The sequence below is a fragment of the Tamandua tetradactyla genome, chromosome 25, assembly GCF_023851605.1.
Source record: "Tamandua tetradactyla isolate mTamTet1 chromosome 25, mTamTet1.pri, whole genome shotgun sequence".
Classification (NCBI taxonomy): Eukaryota; Metazoa; Chordata; class Mammalia; order Pilosa; family Myrmecophagidae; genus Tamandua; species Tamandua tetradactyla.
This window is the reverse complement of record NC_135351.1, coordinates 3,557,790-3,580,353: the sequence shown is the minus strand read 5'-3', so window position 1 is coordinate 3,580,353 and position 22,564 is coordinate 3,557,790. Positions and strand designations below refer to the sequence as shown.

Here is a 22,564-nt window from a genome sequence, read left to right as displayed (position 1 = left end):
TGTATGGTCCCACTGATGTGAACCGACATTCGAGAATAAACTTGGAATATGTCATTGGTAACAAGTTAGAAACAGGGTAAGATAATGGGTAATTGGAGCTGAAGGGATACAGACTGTGCAACAGGACTAGATACAAAAACTCTAAAATGGACAACACAATAATACCTAATTGTAAAGTAATCATGTTAAAACACTGAATGAAGCTGCATCTGAGCTATAGGTTTTTTTGTTGTTGTTGTTGTTTTGTTTTGTTTTTTGTTTGTTTTTGTCTGTCTGGTTGTTTTTTTTTGTTTTTACTATTATTATTACTTTTATTTTTTTTTCTCTATATTAACATTCTATATCTTTTTCTGTTGTGTTGCTAGTTCTTCTAAACCGATGCAAATGTACTAAGAAACGATGATCATGCATCTATGTGATGATGTTAAGAATTACTGATTGCATATGTAGAATGGTATGATTTCTAAATGTTGGGTTAATTTCTTTTTTTTCTTTTTTCCGTTAATAAATAAATAAATAAATAAATAAGTACCAGAGCCCTGTATATTTAATTAAGTGTCATAAATAACTTCCTGTGTCAGTTTCTTCTTGTTTCTCATTTATCAGTCATATATATATGCAAGCATCTTTTCCCTTCCCCAGGGGAACTACTATCATAACGAATTAATATTTTTTACCCCAAAGTCACAACTTCTAATACTCTGCAATTATTTTGCAAAACTGAAGATTCATTTGAGTGTGATTATTTTCCTTTCTTACTTTGTAATCATTTTCCCTTTTCCTTATTTCCTCCCTTTGCCTAAGTATGGCCTTCATTCTCTCCCTGCCCCACCCCCATGCCCTCTAGCCCTCAGTGTCCTGCTTTTCTCACATCAGTGTTCAGATCTCTGGGAAGGGTCATTGACCTACATTGAGCACTCACACCTTGGGCAGCAGTCAAAAGAAACTAAGATATATCCTGTTCAGTGTGACCTCTGTCTTCCTGGAAAATCTAAATTCTGTACTGTGTAGCAGTTTCAATATGAGAACCCAAAAAGCCAGTGTTTATATTTTCCATTTTTTAAGTTTTTGGCTAATATTTCCTGAATATCTTTTTTTGTTATAGAAAAAAGTTACTTTTAAAGTAATAGGTTTACTTCTACTGAACATTAATACTAAAAGCAACAATGGTAATATTATTATTATAATGTTTTCCCCTTACAGAGTGTGTTAATACATCTTGCTGTATTGCCTTAATCTTGTGCTTACATCAAGTAGCTGTGTTTGTTGCTAAGGATATGATTCCTCATTAGAATGCAAACATGGAGTTTAGAAAAAGACATGCAGAAAGGAAGGAACAATTTTGAAATCATTGTCTTTTCTGAGTGAATCTGTCATATTTGGTGATATTGAAGTACTCTATTCTTATTTACTCATTCCCTCAAGAAGTATCACTGAATGTCCATAATGTTTCAGGCACTGGGGCAGGCAGAGTGGTGAACTAGAGGGAGATAGTCCCTTATTAACTTTTCCTTTACAATTCATAGTTTCTTTTACGTGCAATCTGCTTCTACATGGAATGATTTGTTCCAAATGAACCAAATGAAACAAATTGTCCTTCAAATATAACTCACTTGACGACAGACTTTTGTTAATTTAGCACTTCATCAGAATCAAATGAGAGGCGTGCCTCCAGTCAAGTATTCTGGACTCTTAATGAACTGGACTTTGACTTTTCTGGACTATGACCTTTCTGTCAGCATCCTTTATTATTTTATAAGGTTTTAATCATTATACTCCCTTCCTGGTTTAGATTTTACAAACCAAAGAAGTCTTAGCTTCTTTTTTAACCCTAGTTTCATGTCACAGTTGCTCTATTTCCTCAAGCATTTTAGATGCGCTCTAGATTGTCTTCAAGTTCTGGGTAACTTTCTAAAATGAGATTACCAGAACTTCCTGGCCTCTTAGGGGTGAAAGGATCACAGCCTTTCACAACGAGAGACTGCTTTCTGCTCTGCTTGCTGCATTATTTTTGGTGACACCACATTTTCCTTGCCTCTCAGTATAAAACCAAAGCCTCTTGTCTTAAGGAATTATTTAGAACTCTGAGAACTTGGGGCCAGTAGTTCTTTTTCCCTTTTTTCCTCCTGTTTTAAATGTATTATCTTCAGATGGTCCAATTTGAATTTGCTTTCTATTTTCAAGCCCTTTAGGTAGCCCCATGAGATTTTGCAGTTTATTATTCTCTGTGTGACTTTCTACTTTTCAGGAAAAACCGTGGACTGTTTGGAGATTGATAATGTACTCCCTTTCCTAGATTGTTTTTAAAATGTTAAATAAGGACAGCCCCTAAATTAGGCACTGACTGTATCTACTTTTTATATTTCTGTCTTCTAGCCTCTGTGCTTTATCTTACTTTTAGTTGTCTGTCTGTGAGTTCCTGATTATGGCAAGGGTAGGGAGTGAAAGGATATTCTCCCAGTCCAGTAGTTACTGTGCTTACTTTTTAAACTGCACTTAGATATGGTATTTGTCAAGGCCTTTGGAAATCGAGGTGAGTTATATCCGGGGGTTTCTCCCTCACCCTTGTCCATGTGTTTATTTATCCATAAAAAAATATTTATAAAGGTAGTAAGGTAATATCGACTCTCACAAAGCCATCATTCCTTTCTGCCATGAAATTATCTTTATTCATTGATTCTGCCCATTATTGAAGACTTTACTGGATTTTTCACCATGGAAACAATAGCAACCTTTAGTTTGAGGGCCCCTCCATTGTAAATGTCAGTTGCCTTTTTATTGATTAAAGTCAGTGTGATGGTTTGAAGCTGTATGTTCTCCAGGAAAGCGTACTCTTAAAGCTAATCCATTCTTAGTGGGTGTGGACCTTTTGATTAGGTTGTTTTACTTGAGGCGTGCTCCAAGGGAATAAAAGACAGAGGAATAAAAGACAGAGAGGAAGACACAGAAAACATGAAAGCTAAGAGAGACAGAAGACAGCAAAAAGCCCCAGAAAAGATCAGAGAAAAAAGGCAAGAGAAGCTGAAAGAGGATATGTAGAAAACAGGAAGCCACCGAAGCCAGAAGCTGGAAGCAATGAAATATGGGAGAGAAGGGTGAAACCAGCAGACCATCTACCTTTTGCCATGTGACAAAAGAGCTAATGATTGCTCATAGCAGGTCTTCAGGGAGGAAGCATCACCTGTTGATGCCCTTGATTTGGACATTTTCATGAACTAAGAACAGTAAGCTTTTAAGTTAATAAATCCTCATTATAAAAACTAACCCATTTCTGGTATATTGCATTTCTTCAGCTCTAGCAAACCAATACAGTCAATTAGTAAATGCTGGCATTTTCATCACGGCGCCTATAGTTCTACAATATCACTCATGACTTCTGGAATGCTGATCAGTCTTCGTGATTTGTCTGTACTCTAGGTTGTCTGTTTAGATCTAGAACAGTTTGGTATTTACTATGATTCCAATCTGTGTGCTTCAAATGGCAATTTGAGAATTGGAACCTTCTCTTGTGTTCTCTACAGCAAATGCAGAGAGAATTCTTGGAGCTGTCTTTTTCTCTGGACTCTGTGTCCTGTCTCTACCTGGGCCACCCTGTAACCCTCTCTTTATCTGTTTGCTCATCATACTGACTTTGGATTCCTATCCTTGAACTCCACCCTGTTCTTTCCTGAGCATTATTTGAATTCTGTTCCATGTTAATGAACACACCTTGTTCCCTGGGAAAACCTCTTTTGCTTGTCAGTTTGGAAGCAAACTGGTTCTTTTTTTCCAGGGCTTTCGATAAAGCATCTTCAATAAAACACCTAGGTCTCTTGTGAAGGTTTACTTATTTAAATAAGCCCTTTGCATATTTCTCGCATGGCTTAGTTTTTGTTTTTCCTTATTATTCCTTCTAAAATTGATTCACTATATGCTGGTTTTTAGAAGAGGAGATAAAGAAAAATGGAAGCAATGGCATATAACATGGCATAATGTCACCTTGACTTCTCTCAACTGTCTTGATTTACTCACAAACATTTGTATATGCTAGTTGCCAGTAGGGTTTAAAGCTTCCTAACCTGAGTGGCAGTTATTTGTCCTTCCTATATGGTTTAACTCTATGTCTTGTCTTAATGGACTCCTCCCTTGTGGGTCATTGAAGAACTCCATTATTGCAACCCTGAGGCCGTTCTTTTAGTTTCTCAGACTCATTTCACTATTGCAGCAAGTTCTGTTTTTTTTGTTGTTGTTGTTGTTGTTGTTGTTGTTCAAATGGTTAACCAAAGAATGATTAGCTATTTAGGTACCAGGGTAAGGGCGCTATTCCTACTTTACTGTTACAGCTGTGGCCATTTCAGACATAATTAAATAGTCATAAAATGAAAATGATTCTTTATAATAATGAAGATCGTAAGATGTTTGCTGTGTTTCAGTCTCTTCATACGACTTTTCATTATTTTGTTTAGGCACAGAGCACCCCAAATTATCATAGTATGAGTGGTAACTGACAGCAACCATTAAATCCTGTACTTATCTCTGGATTTATCTTCAACAAATATTTTTAGTTCCAGGCTGCCTCTCCCGTGCCATCACCCTCTGCCAACAGTGAGCTTAGGGAATGTTAGGTCATTTTGATATATGTGTGTGCAAAATAATTACTCAGAAGTTTAAGTTATAAAAATTATCAAATGCATGCCAGAGCTAATTTTATTATTTAGTTATAGATTTATATATACTAATCTAGTCACATTAATACTTCAGTACATTTTATGTACTTCTTGGTCTCTTTGCCATCGAGGTCAAGAACCTACTGAAAGATTCAGATTATAGAAAAATTGAAGATGTAACATAGACCAATCATGCATTTAGGTTGTGTGTATCTAGAATTCAAAATAGCTGACGAGTGCTTATTAATATGGCTGGATATGGGTCGTAAGATAGATTTAGAGGTTTTTCTTCTTTAAGCACATTCCAAAATATTGAACTCTGTCCCTACAACTTGATATGGAACAGATGTCCTTAAACTTTCTTATGCCATGGACTCCTTCAGCAGTCTGGTGAAGTCTGTGGATATTCTCATAGAATGTTTTTGAGAATATGAAACAAAACACTTAGGATTACAAAGGAAACTGATTAGTTTTGTGATATAGTAATGTGATATAAACATTATATAACAAAATCTAGCAGTTCTATTAACTACTGTGATTTCATAGTAGTAGTTGGGACAAATGATATTTCAAGAAATTTGCAACAACTATAATGTGGAATAAAAATATCTGGGATCTCCACTGGTGAAACAGGGAGTACTGTACTACTATGGATCGTCCATTACATTCAGAATTGAAGGAAATTCTAAATTTCTGATAGAGATCACTGAAAATAAAGATGTACTTTTTCTTATCCAAAGCCATGTGCTCCCTGAATTGTATCCATGGACCCTGTGGACCCAGGGTTAAGTTCTCCCAATATTTTAGAAATGAATATTCTCATTTTCAAAGAATGTGCTGAAATCCTTGGGGTACCTGGCCTTCCCTCTCGGGTCAGTTACTGGGGAGAGAGCAGATTTCCTAAGTTAGTACAGTGGGATGGCATTTAGAATAAGTGCTGTGATTTTAAAAAAGCAAAACTTTAGAAATCTTTCAGAATAGAGTGCCCTATATTTTTCCTGCTCTGGTTAGTAAAAGCTTCAATTTGCCTTTATATGTAAAAATGTAAACTCATGAAAAAAACCCCATCACCGTTCATTCATTTATTCAACTGAGAAGTATTTATTTAGTCACCTATTGTGTGTTATGCAATAGAGAGAACATAGATGGAAAAACACGGCCCTGCCCACAGTAGGAAGGTAACAGATAAAAGTAATGGGGTAAGAAAATGGCTCTGATCAAAGGTATTCGTTAAGGAACAGAGTATGGTTTGGGGATTGTTACCTTTTCCTATATGACAAAATCTCTGGTTCCCTGTGGGAATCCTCATCCTGCATCGAGTGTTTAAAAAAACTTAATGGATAACTCATATTTACTTGCTTTGAGCATGCTAAGGTAAAGTAAGATGTCACATTTCTTTAATCTGGCTAGAATTAATCACTCCAGGGGATAACAATCTTAGGATCAATGTTTCAAGTTACTAGTTATAAATATTTTTTAACAAAATTGCAGTAGAGTAAGGAAAAATTATGCAAAATTGGATTCTTGGGATATGGGGAATAAATGTTTCTGAACAATATCACCTAGGCTTTGAACTGTTTAGGGAGAAATTAGAAAAGCTACAGCTGTGAGTATAGTCTTCAGGAAAAAAGCACAATGAACTGATGCTACTTCTCTGTCCACAACACTTGCCACTTCTTGTGGCCTGGCATCTCAGGCCTACTCTAGAGTAGCCTCTCTTTAAAGTTTACAAAATAATTCCTTCTGTTTCCTTACAGTTACCCTTTTCTCCGTCAACACTGGTGGACTTATTCCCAATGCATGTTTGTCTGTGCTTGTGCTCATGCTGACTCCCACTACTCCCCCAAATAAAAATGACTTCGTTTCCCAACCCCAGCTCTCCAATAAGGGCCTAATTCTCTATGAGGTCTTGGGCGATCCATCCACGGCCTCTCTCCCTCCTTTCAGTCTCCTGCCCTCCTCCTGCCCTTTGCTGCACTCTGACCACAGCTTTCTCAATCTCTGTGTTTTTTTTTGTAATCCTCTTTGTCTCTTTCTGACCCTCATGCAGAAGGTGAGAAAGGGGCAAGAGGGCAGATGTCTCTTTCTTTTCACTGGTGTATACCCTGTCGTCAGGATACATAGTCCTTCTCATGGTGGGTGCTCCTTACACAGAGGGCAGCGCCGCGTAGACCCCTCTGGAAAGCTTGTCCTGCCAGCTGAGCAGCCCTTGCGACTAGTGGAAGGGCACACCTACCTAACTCCTGTCCCACCTCTGAGTCTTGTCCAGCTGCTGAGTAAATGACAACTCTATCAGGCTTCTGCTAAGAAAGATTTAGAATGGATGGTAATGTTTTACTGTTGCTCTTGTTGATTAATAACTTTCACTTGTAGATTCAAAGGCGTGGGGCACAGTAAACAGCGCAGCTGCTTGTGTGGTCTTAGGCCCTACGGCCCATTCATATCTGAGCCTCCTTGTGCCTCTGTTAAATAAATGCTAAAGGAAGTGTTTTTCTGGTCTCCTGTTATCTCTTCCCTCATTTAGTTCTTTGGCATTAAGAGTCTTCTTTTTTTATGAGGCATTATTTGGATCCAGGAAATTTTGGCCCATTCCTTGACATTTTAAAAGAGGAATTTGCTCCACATTTAAAATTTGTTCAATTATTATAGAAATTTTATAGTGAGATCATTGGGGAATTATTTTCCCAGCCTTCAGACTTTGTGCCATCTTACTCATTCAAATAGTATTTCTTGAGCACCTTCTGTGGGACAGGAGCTCTTCTAAGTGGCAGGAACAATAGGAAAAAAAAAGAATGAAAACAAACCAAGCCCCTGTCCTTGTGGCGCCTACAGGCTGGCTGAACAAATAAGAAATGAGCACTGAGATGCAATAGTAGCCAGCCCTCTGAAGAAAGCACGGAGAGGATGGAATGAGCCGAAAGGGATTTAGATCAGGTCAGGGAACTCCCTTGAAGAAAAAATTAAAGGAGTGAGCCTCGCAAATACCTGGGGTCAGAATGTTCCAAGCAGAGGGAATAGTACACATTTGGGCCCTAAGGCAGGAGGCATACTTGGGCTATTAGTGAACAGTGGCGCTGGTGTGGAGGGAGGGAGGAGAGGAGGTTGGGGAGAGCTTATCACGTGGGACTCTGGAGGCTGTGCCCCCGATATGAGAGCTTGGCGATGGAAAACAAATATAGTATAATGAACACTGTCTATCTTTATATCCCTCCATTTATTTTTCTTGTTTGAACTAAAAAACCTAAAAAGTCAGGCCCTATTTATCTATTTTATGAAATTCCCCTATGCCTTCTGTTTGAATTTATTTTCCTCACTGAAATTGTTATTCAAATACCTTTTTCACACATCATTTATATTTTAGAGAATAATAGAGTTAATATTTTCAGTATAGTTAAATATATATGTATATATATGTTTCTATTTCAATTACTTTGTTGTAAATAAATAGGGCATTTCTTTAAATGGCTTCTTATTTTAAAATCCCAGGTATATATTGACCCATGTGCCATTATAGGGGATTTAGTGATGAACAGAAATAGCTGAGGCTCCTGCCCCCAAGCAGCTTAAGATCTAGCATCTATATGGGGAGAGGGGAGAATGTAATATTTTTTGTTCTTTTTCATTTGCCTCAGCTTTTTCTTTTAGTATATTTCTGAATTTTAAAAATATGAACTCTTTAATTAGCCTTTGAAGTAAACAGCATAGTATGTAAAGAAAAAGTGCTGGAGGAAATCTGGGAGGCAGTCCTGCTGATTTACACGTATGAGACATTCTCTATGGACTTGAGCTGTCTCCCTAGCTCTAGAATCCAAAATTTAAATCCTAGGTCTAGTGTTTTAAATAACATTGTTCCTTGAGGGTTCTCATTTGGAAAAAGATCACTGGTCCTTGAACTTTAGCATGAGAGATTCAGGATCCAGGTAAATAGGTGGACCTTGGCTGGAGAGCTGGAAGGCAATTTCCAAGACACCGAGCTCTTGGGAATATTTGGAGTCCTGAGTTCAAGCGGTGAGATGTTATTTGCTGTGCTTGCTGGGTAAAGGAACTCACTAGGTGATATATCTGGCCTTAAATATTCAATTTCAGTTGTCATTTTTAATAGATTAAAAATTTGAACACTGCAGTCATCACCATATGCAACTGCTCTGCTAATTGGATACAGTTCACTTTTTCTTGTGATAATCTAATACCAATAACATTTAAATTGTCATTGTTATAAATATGTTTTTCTCATCCTATTTAATAGGTTAGAATGCCCTCCTCTACCTGTGCTCAGCTTTCATGTGGTTAGAAGACTATCATGTTTTAATAATGATTTTGAAGAGGTAAAGGGGCTTTATTTGGAATTATTATTATTTACTTTATTTGATATGAGGCCTAGCATGGTGAGCTTAGGCCTTGCATAATAATAGTCTGTTAAAACTTACCTCCCAATCTTAGACTATGAAAAATTGAAATATGAACTTTCAATGCCTATAACCACATTTCCCAAAATCCCATTTAGTGGACCATCTCTAATTTTCTGTTTCAGGGAAGGCCATAGTTTACCACTCATAAATAAATGAGGATAGTTCTATGGATATATGTTTATGTCTTTGACTGTTAATAAGAACAGTTTGCTTTATATCTGCACTCAAGTTTACTGTTAACCTTTGATTTTAGAACCTCCTCTGGTCTCACAAGGCCTCCCTACCCCTGAGACTGTCCTGACAGTGCCTGTGGATGTATCCATTCCAGCCCTTAACCAAGGTTCTGTTCTGCTCAGTGACCACCTCCTCCTACTCCCGTCTCATTAACTATGGTCTGAGATGGTTCTTCATTCTGAATTTTAGTTCTTTGTGTAGTGTGTTTGGTAAACATCTGTCATATTGTTATCCTAAAGCTTTGAAATTTGTGTAGTTTCTGTCCAACTTGCCCTTTGAGATTTTATCTATTTCAGTACCAGTGAAATTATCAATCTTCTATTATTCCAATAGCCCGTTTTCATTTCTACTATTTTTTGTGTATCTTTGAATTTTTTTTTTTATATTTGACATTTAAAATCCTCATTAGCTTATATGCTGTCTCCATTCATTCAATAAATACTGTGTCAAGCACTGTTTCAGGCATGAGCAATACTGTGGAGGATGAGATAAAATCCCTACCCTAATGGAACCTGCATTTTAAAAGGGAGATAGAGAATTGATAAGCAAACAGATAATGTATTAAAATAAAGAAGAAATGAAGCAGGATAGAGAGACTACACATTGGGTTGTTCTAGATAGAGAGGTAGGCGAAGAAAGCTTGCCTGAGGAGGTGGTACTTGAACCAAAGGAGCAGCTGGTGGACAGGAAGGGAAGCAGGTAGAAAGACTCATGGCAGGGACAAGCTGTCCCTGGCCCAGAACAGCAGAGTGGCCATGGTGGCTGGTCACTAATTAGGAGAGAGACAAGCAGGTAATGAGGCTAGAAAAGTGCCTGGGACAGAGGGTGACAGAACTGTAACTGAACTGGTTAGAAGGCTATTGCTATAGACCAGGGGAGAGATAGTGGCAGCCCAGTTAGGACACTAGATGGGGAAGGAGCAAAAAATGTTTGGATTTCTGTGAACTGCAAAGGAAAGCAGAAATCAAGGATGATTTCTCTGTTTCTGTTTCAAGCAGTCAGTGGCTGGGTGCCATTTATGGAGATGGAAGGGTTAAGGCACGTAGATTAGACAGTGAAGTCCCTTACCATGTAAGGGAGTCATCTGGATTCCTGTTAGGGAGCCTTCTGGGAGTCATCATACAGAGGTGAGATTTCAAGGCATGGACTAGATGAGAAAGATGCCTGCAGGGTAGGACCTGGGCGGGGAAGGCCCAGACACATCCCAGGGCCTCCAGCATTGTAAGGCTTGAGTGGAGATGGGAGGGTCCAGCACCGGGCGGGAGAGTAGCTGCAATGAAGTAAGAAGAAAGTGGAATTCCTGAGCCAAGGGAAGAAAATATTTCTAAAAGGGTAGCGTAAGGCAGAATTGTGTAGGATTAGAGAACTTCAATTTCCTTAATCAGTCTAATTTTTTATTCATCTTATTAATAGGAAAATAAGTTTCCACTGTTAACCAAAAATGTAGCTCTTTTTGCGATTAGAAAGATACTCCTTAATCATTCTATAATATTGTGAATATATAGAAAAAACAATGGTGAAAAATTATTAAGAAATTACTCAACCGTGGCTCCCAGACCTAACCATAGTTTAGCTCAGGGGTCAGGAAACTTTTGCTGTAAAGAGTAGACAGTAAATATTTTCGGCTTTGGATATACATTCTGTCTCACAGCTACTCAACTCTGTTGTTGTTGTTGGGTGAAAGCAACCATCGACAACACACAGAAGAATGAGTGTGGCTGTGTTCCAATACAGTTTTATTCAAGAATAGTAGCAGACCAGATTTGACCCATGGGGTGTAATTTTCCTGGTTTAGATTATTGTTTTAGCTTATTTCACAATCATACTTGTAACCAGTAGGAAATTATCAAACTTCAAAGTACTGTTCTGATTTAAAAAAAAAAAAGAAAGGAACCCACTTAATTTGATTTACTTTATTATAACAATGTCTGAGCAATTAGGTTCATGAGCCAATCTTATCTCCCCCTTATATTAAACATATGTTTATATTAAATATGTTTAATATAATATATTATTAAACATATGTTTAATTCTTGAAGGAGTTACCTAAGAATCTGTACATATGCAGTCTCTCCTGCCATTCCCTAATGTGCTATCCTCAGTCAACTACTTTTAATTCTTTTCAATTCTTTTCCATGGTTAATGTCCTCTGAACAATGACAGTGGATTCCCTAGTAGAAGTAAGAGTATTAGTATAAGTAAGAACTTTCAGGTTGTGCAGTCTCCTTATCCTGTGTTCCCGTGACTGAGGTGCTTACCTGAGCACTTTTGGTTCATTGTGAATATAACATATTCACCATGGGTGTAACAAGTGGCTCTACCACTTATGTATCTTTTGTGCCTAGGTTAGGTCTTTACCTGTTCTTAGGATTAAATAGCATATAGATATAAAATGCTTAGACTGATGTCTGGCCTATATTGAATATTCCAAAAATAGTAACTATTCTTTTCATAGCTGTCTGGACAGAATGTGTATAAATGAAGAAGTAGTCAAGGAAAGAAAAAAAATCACCATTCTTTTTGGCTTCAAATTCAATTGATCCCATCATAAAAAGCTATAATGCAAATGTTATTGGATATAAGCCTATGCATAAACAATATTTAATTCTGGCATTTGACAAGTGATACTTAGAAAAGATGTTAACAATTGCCTCATTCATGAATTTCTTAACCTGTAGTCCTTGAATCCCCAGACACTGTAGGCAACATTGGATGTGTGTGTGTATGCATGAGTGCATATGTGAATTTTTTTCTTGTTCAAGTGTCTGAGGCCTTCATTAGATTACTTGGGAAAAGTCTGAACCCTGACTTCATGAGGAGTACCCTTCCACAAACCAGAAGTCTCACTTCCAGTCCTAACTGCTGCTCATGGCCAATGCTTTCAGTAGCTGTCTCTGAACCTCTGTACAGTTTCTCTGAAAATTGTTCTAAAGCTTAAACAAAAGCACTTTTGAATTGTAAAGTATCATATAAATGTATGGTTGTGGCACTATTACTATAAGGAAACTATGCCCAGAGAAAGAGTGAGGGTTTGTTTGAGGGTCATCACCAGGTAGCTCAGAGGCCCCCACTCCCTCATTTCCTAAGGTTCTCTTCAGTGCCCTGTCTCCTCAACGTGGGGCCATGACATTTGACAGTTCAATGGGGGAGAATAGTCTTTTCAACAAATGGTGCTGAGACAACTGTATTTCCACATGCAAACAGATGACATTGGACTCCTATCTTATATCATACACAAAAATGAACACAAAATGGATTAGGTACCTAAATAGAAGAGATAAAACTCTTAGAAGAAAGCACATAGGAGTTCATCTTCATGACCTTGGGATAAAGTATGACATTAGAAGCATAAGTGACAAAATAAAAAATAAATTGGACATTTGTGCTTCATAGGGCACTATTAACTTGTGTCCAGAATATAGAAAGAACTCTTTCAACATAATAATAAAAAGACAAATACCTCATTTTAAAAATTGTATCTGCATAGACATTTCTCCAAAGACGATATACAAATACGCACATGAAAAGATTTCAACATCATTGGTTATTAGGGAAATGCAAACCAAAACCAATGAGATAATACTGGACATCCACTTAGATGGATATCATTTTTAAATATGATGGAAATAACAAATGTTGACGAGGATGTGGAGAACTCAGAACCCACATTTATTTCTTGTGGGGTTCTAAATTGATGCTGCCACTTTGGGAAACAGTTTGACATTTCCGCAAAATATTAAACACAGACTTATGACCCAGCAGTTTCACTCCTAGTTATATATCCACAGGGAATAGAAACATTATGATAAATGAAAATAGCAATTCATAGTGTCCAATTACTGTATGATTCCATTTATATGAATAGGCAGATGCATAGGGAAAGAAAGTACATTGGTGGTTACCAGGAGGTAATGGAGTGTAGGAAGTGACTGCTAATGGTTGCAGGGTCTTTCTTTGGGGTTATGAAAATGTTCTGGAATTAGGTGGTGCTGATGATTGCACAACATTGTGAATAGACTAAAAACCACTAAATTATAAACTTTAAAAAGGTGAATTTTGTGGTATGTAAAATATATCTCAACAAATTCTTTTTTTTGCTTGTTTTTTTTGTTTTAATATTTTTATTGTAAAAACTGAACATACAAACATATACTCTTGACATAAAAACATGCCATACATGGTATTCAATCAGTGGCTCACAATATCATCATATAGTTGTATATTCATCACTATGATCATTTTTTGAGCATTTCCATCACTCCAGCAAAAGAAATAAAAAGAAAAAACTCATGCATACCATACCCCTCACCCCTCAACAAATTATTACAAAACAATAAAATGACCTCAGAGTTTGCTGTCTTGGCTTTGAAAGATTGTAGGTGCAACGGTTTTCCTTTTTAAGTTCATGGCTGTCATCTGAGATTTCCTTACAGGACTGAAGTAAGTTTAGTCCTCTGAGCTGGTGGTCCCTGGTGAACAATAGCCCGATTTCCCTAAATACCATGTGCTTGTGTAAAGCTAGGGGGTAGTCAGGACCAGACAAAAAACAGGTAGAATGACTTCAGCCACCCCAGAGAAGGAAGTTACCTGGGTGAAGATTGAGGTCCTGCTGAAGGCATTAGGGCGGGATTTGGCCTAGGAATGAACCAGGGACAGATGCTTTCATGGTTGCTGCCAGCCTCATTATTTTAGGGGATTTTAATGTTAGGTTAGTTTATTCATTGTGTATGTAATAATTTAAAAAATATATGAGCCACATTAATTTTTTAAAAATACTTAAAGAATTGGAGAATATTATATTATCCCTTAACCTCTCAGAAGTTGTTCAATTCATATATACATTAGCATCTTGCATTATGCAGTGCGCCTCATAATAAAGATATATATGTATATCTGTATAATATCCTGCAAAATCATCCTTGCATCTTAAAAATAGAAAATAAAATAACCTTTTTAAGAATAAGCTGAAACACATGTTCTCAAACTTCTCTGAGCATAAAAATCAACTGGGGCTTGTTAAAAATCCAGTTTTCCTAGGCTCCCTCCCCCAAGAGATCGGTTCCATCTGACTTTATAAAGAGCACCCCTCTCCTCAGCCCAAAGATTCTGAGGAGCAAGGGGTTTTCACTTTAAGGAATATGACTTTAGGGATGTAGGCTTAGAATTAGAGGTAATATTGGTGTGGTTGAATTATTCTTCATGTTACTACATTGTTAATTAATACGGATTTCTTAATATATTTTCCAGCCATCTAATGTCCAAAATAGGTGACATCCACACTCTCATTCTGCTATTAGAAAATAATGTCTGCTTTCTCACAAACATAACATTTCAAAGTGTGGGAAAATGTCAAGTTTTTTTGTTACCACTGTTGACATCTTTGTTATTGTCTACTAATGAAGAACTGTCTTTATCTGCTCTTTCCAGATTTCTTTTGACCTAGCTGAATACACTGCGGATGTTGATGGAGTTGGCACTTTACGCCTTCTGGATGCAGTGAAGACCTGTGGCCTTATTAACTCTGTGAGGTTCTACCAAGCTTCCACGAGTGAGCTTTATGGGAAAGTTCAAGAAATACCTCAGAAGGAGAGCACCCCATTCTACCCTCGGTCCCCATATGGTGAGAACGCGCTGGCATGACTATGCCCAGCCACAGCGCTCTCTCGTGGGCGTGAGGGGCGTGAGGGGCGTGTGTGTGTTTCTGTTCGCGCCTTAGACCTGAGGTCATTTGGTGTAAGATTCACATTAACACAGAATGAAGTGACTAGACTTGTTGGGAAGCATACCTTTATAAATTGCTTAATAAAAGTATTTGCTGCCGTTGCCTCCAGGGAGAAATTACCACCTCACTTCACCAGTCCGTGTTCATTCACCTTTCCTATAAGAGGAAAATTAGACCCAACATGATTCTGTTTATCGAACTGATGGGAGATTATGCTGAAGTGATAAGGTTTCATGTTTTTTATTTCCCTTATGAAAGTCTCCCCAAACTCAAACATTAAAAGAAAAAAACAAAAAACAAAACTATTATATCTATTTATGAAAAGGGCATTCATGAAAGACTTCAATAATAAAATTTCAAAGAAGCTATAATATTAAAATCCCATGTTTTCACGTTCTAATTCCTTCAAACTAAAAAAGAGGGAATTTGGTATTTTATACACACCACAGATGAATTAGTTAGACTGTGAAAGAAAAAACTATGGATATTACAAAAGAAATTCTTTTTTTTTTAAAGTAAGAAATTCTTAGATAATTCCTTATGAACGTGATTAATTGGCAATGGAACCTTGTTTTGTCTTTAGCTGTTGATTCTTTTTTTTTTTCTATATTGATACATTAAAAACTGTAATTTTTTGCAAAGTGTTACTTCTTTAAGAGGGAGTGAAAATCACTGTCTTTTATAATAAACTTTGTTTTTAAAATTATTCCAACAGGGGCGGCAAAACTCTATGCCTATTGGATTGTGGTGAACTTCCGTGAGGCATATAACCTGTTTGCTGTGAATGGTATTCTCTTCAATCATGAGAGCCCCAGAAGAGGTTAGTAAATATTCCAGATTTAAATAGCATTTAAAGAGGCTTGTATGTGTGTCCTGCATGTGTACTATATAGACGGGGAAAATTTTTATACCTATTTCTAACTATTGTGACCATCAGAAATGGTAAATGAAGAAATGTAAATCCAGCCTTCATTATTTGTTAGGTCTGTGTTTGTCCTTATTGAACATGAAAACCTGAACAATTTTCCAATTTTACTCTTTTCTTTGGTAGGTCTTATCAAACATGCTTTTATCCTGAGTATTAGGAGTTACGGCAAGAATGCAAGAGTCATTAGTAAACTAATGCTTGTTTCTGGAAGTCACTCTTCTTCACATAGAAATAACTTATGGAATCTAATTTTTGTGTGTTTTTTTTCCTTTACTTTGAATCATTTGGACATTCAGTATTTTTTTTTCTCTACAGTCCATTAAACAGATACTAGAAATTCCTATGCTTCTAGATTATATCTTAAAATGATTTTGAAATCAGTACTTATATTTGGAGGCATTATCAGTTTTTTTTTTAGAAAACCTGATTTGTTTGAATTGCCTGTTACCTTTTCATAGTTGTCACTGACTACTAGAAAAATTCTAGCTCCCCTTTCCCAATATTAGATTTTAATTAAGAAACTCTCTACTATCATTACATCTAATTTACTGAAGCATGAGAACTCATTACAAGATATATGCACTCACATAATAAAAATTATCTGTATAAGCTAATTCTAACAAGGTATATTAAATTTCATTATCATTTTACCATTTAGCCTGAGAATGAATGAGAAGTCTAATGTTTTAAGTTTTATGCTCAACACTACAATCTTATAACTTTTTCAGTGAAGTTTTATGGGATTGTATAGCCACATAGTTAAACCAGTAAGTCATGAAGAAAGATTGAAGTGACAGATTTATAAAGGTATTTTAGCATCAATGTATTTTATTTTATAATTTCAAAAGTGAAAAATTCCCACAACAGACTGTTAAACATAAGACCCTACCCTGTTATCTCCTTCTGCTAAAAGGAAAACAAGTTAAGAAGCAGCCGGAAATATTTCTTTAATTAATTTTGTGGTTCTGGCTGTCATTAGCAGAGAAAAAGGAAAAAGAGGACCCTTACCACCCTTTCCTGCAGCATTTGGTATGCTAGGGTGTTCAAGGAATCTGCCCAGTAAAGGATCACCCCTTTCTTTTTTTTCTGCCAAACACATCGAGGCACATTGTTTGGTGTTCTGTTTCCTACCCCTCCATTTTTTCCACCTGGGAAAAAAAAAAGTCAATTGTGGATCAAGTTAGGAGAGGAAGAAACACTCTTATGTTGTACAGTGAAAAGATAAATTTTAAAATAACATCACCCCATACCCCCAAATCTTCTCTTATTATTGTTTCTGCTATTTAAATGCACGTCTTGTAAAGAGACCTATAGAACTGTCTTTTGCCTTGTAAAACAATGCATTTACAAAGTAATGTTTTTCTTTTAATTTAGAAGAAAATTAAACAGTAGAGAAGAGTTTAAAGGGAAGATCCATTTCTCACACCCACTCCTAGCCCAGCCCCCGGCCCACTATTACCATCCCTTCAGAAATGTTCCATATGTTTTTATTTTGAACATACTAATGGGGTTAATTCTACGCATATTGTGCTATAACTAGTGCTTTTGTTAAACACTGCTAAAAACTTGACCTTGTTTTGTTTTATTATATATCTAGAAATCGGTTATATCCAATATTTACAGTATTTATATAATCAAATAAGTTAAAAATATATAGTGATATAGGTAGGAAGGATGATATACTTTGATTAGATAGCTAATAACTAATACCAGAGGCATTTCTTGAATGCAGGAAATTAATTCTCATATTAAATTAACCACCTAATATTATTTCCAGATTAACTGTTGTTTTTTTTAAATTGAGATTTCCTTTCCAGACTGAGAATTATTTAATGGCAGGACTGTGTTGTGTTCTTAAATCTCCAGCATCTAAAATGTACCTCTCTGCTATAAATTTTCTATAAATATTTGTAAGTGAATGAATGAACAAATAAATATTTCATATTTCATTAAAACTTTACTGACTTTAAAACTAGACAGTCTGAAATGGAGAATTGTAAGAATTTGTAAGAGTGTTTTAAATAAATGTGGCTTTTTTAATTTCACGCATATAGTAATTACAGCTAACAAAGTATTTTGAAGTAAAGATTCAGTCTTATGATATACTTAAACAGATAAATTATTTTTATTTTTATTTTATTTTATTTTTTTGCATGGGCAGGAACTGGGAATCAAACCCGGGTCTCTGGCATGGCAGGTGAGAATTCTGCCACTGAGCCACCATCGCACTGCCCCAAATAAATTAATTTTTAATTAATAATCTTAGTTTGTGTGCCTACAATTTGCTGTGGCACTTTAAGTAAGTTTATCTTCTTTGGTAGTTTGGACATTTTAAACATCAATCCTCTTGTGTCCTATTACTACATGGAAGAAATAATTTTTTTCTAAATGATGCAGGGGCAAAATTCAATCTAGTTCAGGATAAATCATCGTAAATGCCCAATTAGTAGAGCCCAAATTAAAGTAGCTTTTTGGGATTATTCTTTTTCTGTAAAGAAACATAATTGACAAGGGCCGCTTTGACTACATGAATATTTTTCTATGATGGTGTCTGACTTTAAAAAAGTATGGAAGAAGTTTTTTGTTATTTGTTTTTAATGTAACCAAATATTCTTGACCAGTGGTTGGCAAGCTATGGGCCAAGGGTGAAACCAAGCCCACCAACTTGTTTTTGGAAATAAAATGTTATTGGAACAAAACCATGCCCATTTGTTTATAAATTGTCTGCAAGATAAGATTTTACACTACAGAGATGGTGCGGCGTGCAAAGCCTAAAACATTTACTGTCTGGCCCTTTACAAAAAAATACATTTGTAGACCCTTGCTGAAGACAAGCTTGGAGACTAATAACTCTGCATTCTCAGGCTCCTCATCCATTGCTGTGTGTAGATATCTTGAGAGTAATCAACTGTTGGCTGCTCTGTGCCTTTCTGTGGCTAATCAACCTCTTCCGTTGTAAACAATTTTTCAGCCAAGCTCTGGGAAACATTTTCTTTTTCCTTATGGACCAAAAATAATTGACATATGACTATAAAGTGCCCCATGGACTCCTTATGCATTTTGGGTCCCTGAAAAATTGACCACTATAATGTATCCAGGCAGGGCACATGAAGGTAGCACAGAAGGGAAAGAGGAGAAGCATGGGTAGTGTCCTGAGCCCTGGGGAAACGTCTTTCTAGTTCTTTCTCTGAGCAGTAGTATGACTTGGGCAAGTCACTTATCCTCTGATCCTCAGCGTATTTAGCCTTACAATGAAGTAAATTCCTGAAGTACTTACTGCAAAGTGTCAAATAGCATTGTGAATGTGAAATGCCATTGTAGCGTAAAACTTCCATCACATTTGAGGTATTAAGAATGTTGAAAAAATTTACCCTCAGAACACACATAAATTTCAATTACCCAGAACTTAACTAACATGTTTTCATGTTTTTTTTGTTTTTTTCCCCCATCATGGGCAGGCTCTGGGAATCAAAACTAACATATTTTAAATGAAACGTTCTGAAGAATATCCCTCAGTAATTCCATTTTTTTTTTGTCAGCAAAAAGGCAAATGTGTTTTAGAATTTTGAATTTGAGGGAAACGTTAGACTAGTGCTTATACCCATACATTGCATAACACCCTAGTTGGGTCTGATGAGGCTATTTAATTTCCTTATTTTGACTCATCCTAGTCTATACAGTGTTAGGTCAGTTTTGGGCAATAGAATGACTTCCAAAAATAAATTGAAGAGGTAAAGTTTGGCCAGGTAAACTTACCTCATAGCCTTTAGTTTCCTAGCAGTTGGCATCATCACAGGATACCTTTATTTAGCTTGAGTAAGAAATCACATTCCATGTCAACAGTGCTATTTCTTCGATTATCCTCCCACTCTTTTTCTTCTTTTTTTTTTTTTTGTGAGTATATAAAAATGGGACATTTACTCGGCTCTGGATTAGGTTTAATCTCCTCTCATGTTCTTTCTTTCTTATCCCATTTTTAACTAACCCCTGAACTGTGCTCTCTTCCATATGTGATATGTGGCTAATGCTACTGGAGCCTTGAAAAAGACTCCAGTTCTGCCTTTCTTTCTCTAGGAGTTCTTCACTTGCTGGACTGTATGTTTTCTCTAGAATTTCAAGAGAGCCTAATAAATACCACTAAGCAGCTGGTGTGCATGCTCATTTTATTTTGTATGTCTTCCTTAATTAGAAAGAACATTGTATCATTTCCCAGCTGAGCAAATCAGAGTAGTTTGGCCATGATAATCAAGTATTATAATAGTGAAAAATTATATAATATTGAAAAAATATTGGCAGTTTTTACTATATTTTGCAGTGACTTCATATTCTAAAGGAATTTGTAGAGGCATTTTACCTAACTTGTTTAATGTACACATTTCATATGTATTTATGAAAGCTTATATATGCTTCTATTTCTTCTAACTCTGATTAAAATTCATACTAACTCAATAGATAATATTATTTCTTTGAAAGAGCTTTTTAGAAAGTAGCCTGTTTACATCCACCTATATATATTCTCCCAAAATACCCTCATAGAATTTATGAGATAGAAAGGAATTTAATAACGGTTCCATCCCATTTATTTTATCAATGAGGAAACTGAAACAGCATGAGATTGAGTTGTCTGAGGCCTCAAAACTACCAAATGTCAACACTAAGCTTGGAAATATTCCCCGGGGACAGGGGAGACCCTGTGAACAGTGTATTGTGGAAATAGCCTATTTAGGAGTTTCAGAGTTGGAACTGGAAGAAATCAAGCCCTGTGAGGCAGGGTGGGTACTTAGATTTTGGAATGAAGCAAGTGCTGAGGCTTGGAAATTTCATGTCTCAATTGCTTTTATCTTTTGTAGGAGACGTTAGTTTAGTAAAAGATGGTGTTCCTTCCAGATATAGCAGAAATAATCACAATATAATATTAGTTTAATAACATTAAAATCTAAATGTGATATGAAATAAATGACTTGTGATTTTGAGTATCATCAAGAAGTTGGCAATGGGGAGAAATAAAACTGATATAAAATACATTAAAAATCATGTGGCAATAAGAAGCTATAAAGTATTTTAAATATACCCATAATTAACAGGCTGCAACTATCACAAATGAATGGTATGCCACCACTGTACAGAGAATGAGCTGTTTTTAGATGATATAGCACATTCCTCTAAATATGGGCATGATAATAAATCTGTATCAATTAAGACATAGCAGTCACCAGACCAAGGGAATATGACATTTTAAGGTTCATGAATTTGTGGGTTTTAGTTTTAGACCAGAGCTTTTTTTTTTTTTTAGCTGCCAAATGTTTTGCCTCTTAAAATTTCTAACTATAGTTATCGTGAATTAATCTTCAGGATTTTTAAAGTAGAGTTCATGTAAAATTTAACTAGTTGTTATAGTAAAATCTTGAAGTAAAATTCCCCTTTCTTCATTTTGTATAAAGATTGTTCTTATATGTTGTTGTAAAGATACGATGAATTCTTGGACAATAGTTCTCAGCTAGGGATGGAGAGGGGAGAGTGATAAAGGGTAGAGAGAGGGTGATTTTGTGTCCTGGGGACATCTGGCAATGTCTGGAGACATTTTGGTTTTGGTTTTCATAAGTGAGAGGTGGGAGAGGTGATTTACTACTGGCATCTAGTAGGGGAGCGAGGCCAGGGGTGCTCCTCTACAGCCTGCAGTGTGCAGGACAGCCCTTCACAACAGAGATTATCCAGCTGAAAATGTCAGTAGTGCTCAGAGTGCGAAACCCTACTCTAGAATTTCACCCTCAAGAATCTAGATAAATGTCATTAGTCAGGCTAGGATCTCATTTTCCTTTACATATCCCTTATACCTTGCAGTAAATCCTTCACTAAGCTTTTTTTAAAAATATTTTTATTCAGAAATCTTCACATACATACAGTCCATCCATAGCATATAGACGGTGGCCCTATATAGTATATAGACACATAGTTGTGTATTCATCACCATGACCAGTTTCAGAACATTTGCATCACTCCAGGAAAAGAAATAAAAAGAAAAAAGAAACTCACACATCCCATACCCCTTACCCCCACCATTGACCACTAGTATTTCAACCCACCTAATTTTTTGCCTTTTATCTCCCCCTCCATTTATTTGTTTTTAGCCTTATTTTTTTTTACTCATCTGTCCATACCCTGGATAAAAAGGCTCCTGTGGAGCCATGATGCTGCCCTCCAGAAAGGCATTGTAGAAGGTACACAGTTATACAACCAGCTTTAAGAAGCAAGGCTACTGGAACATAGCTCAGCAGTTTCTTCCCTCCAGCCACTCCAATACACCATAAATTAAAACATTTAATTAAAAGGATATCTATATAATGTATAAGAATAACCTAAAGGATAACCTCTCAGCTCTGTTTGAAATCTCTCAGCCACTGAAACTTTATTTTGACTCATTTCTCTCTTCCCCTTTTGATCAAAAAGACCTTCTTAATCCCATGATGCTGGATCCTAGCTCATCCCAAGAGTTCTGTCCCACATTGCCAGGTGATTATACCTCGGGGAGTAATGTCTCACTTAGGGGGAAGGGCAGTAAATTCATCTGCCGAGTTGGCTTAGAGAAGCCACATTGAGCAACAAAAGAGGTTCTCTGGGGGTCTCT

The 22,564-nt window shown here is 36.4% G+C and overlaps 1 protein-coding gene across 1 annotated transcript in view; it reads left to right on the top strand.

The window, feature by feature from the left end:
- GMDS (GDP-mannose 4,6-dehydratase) overlaps positions 1-22,564 on the top strand; it is a 738,355-nt gene that overhangs the window by 365,460 nt on the left and 350,331 nt on the right. The window contains exons 5-6 of the mRNA XM_077143384.1: positions 14,717-14,909; positions 15,727-15,831. Of these exons, the coding sequence (XP_076999499.1) occupies positions 14,717-14,909; positions 15,727-15,831 (298 nt within the window). The remainder of the gene's footprint in view (positions 1-14,716; positions 14,910-15,726; positions 15,832-22,564) is intronic.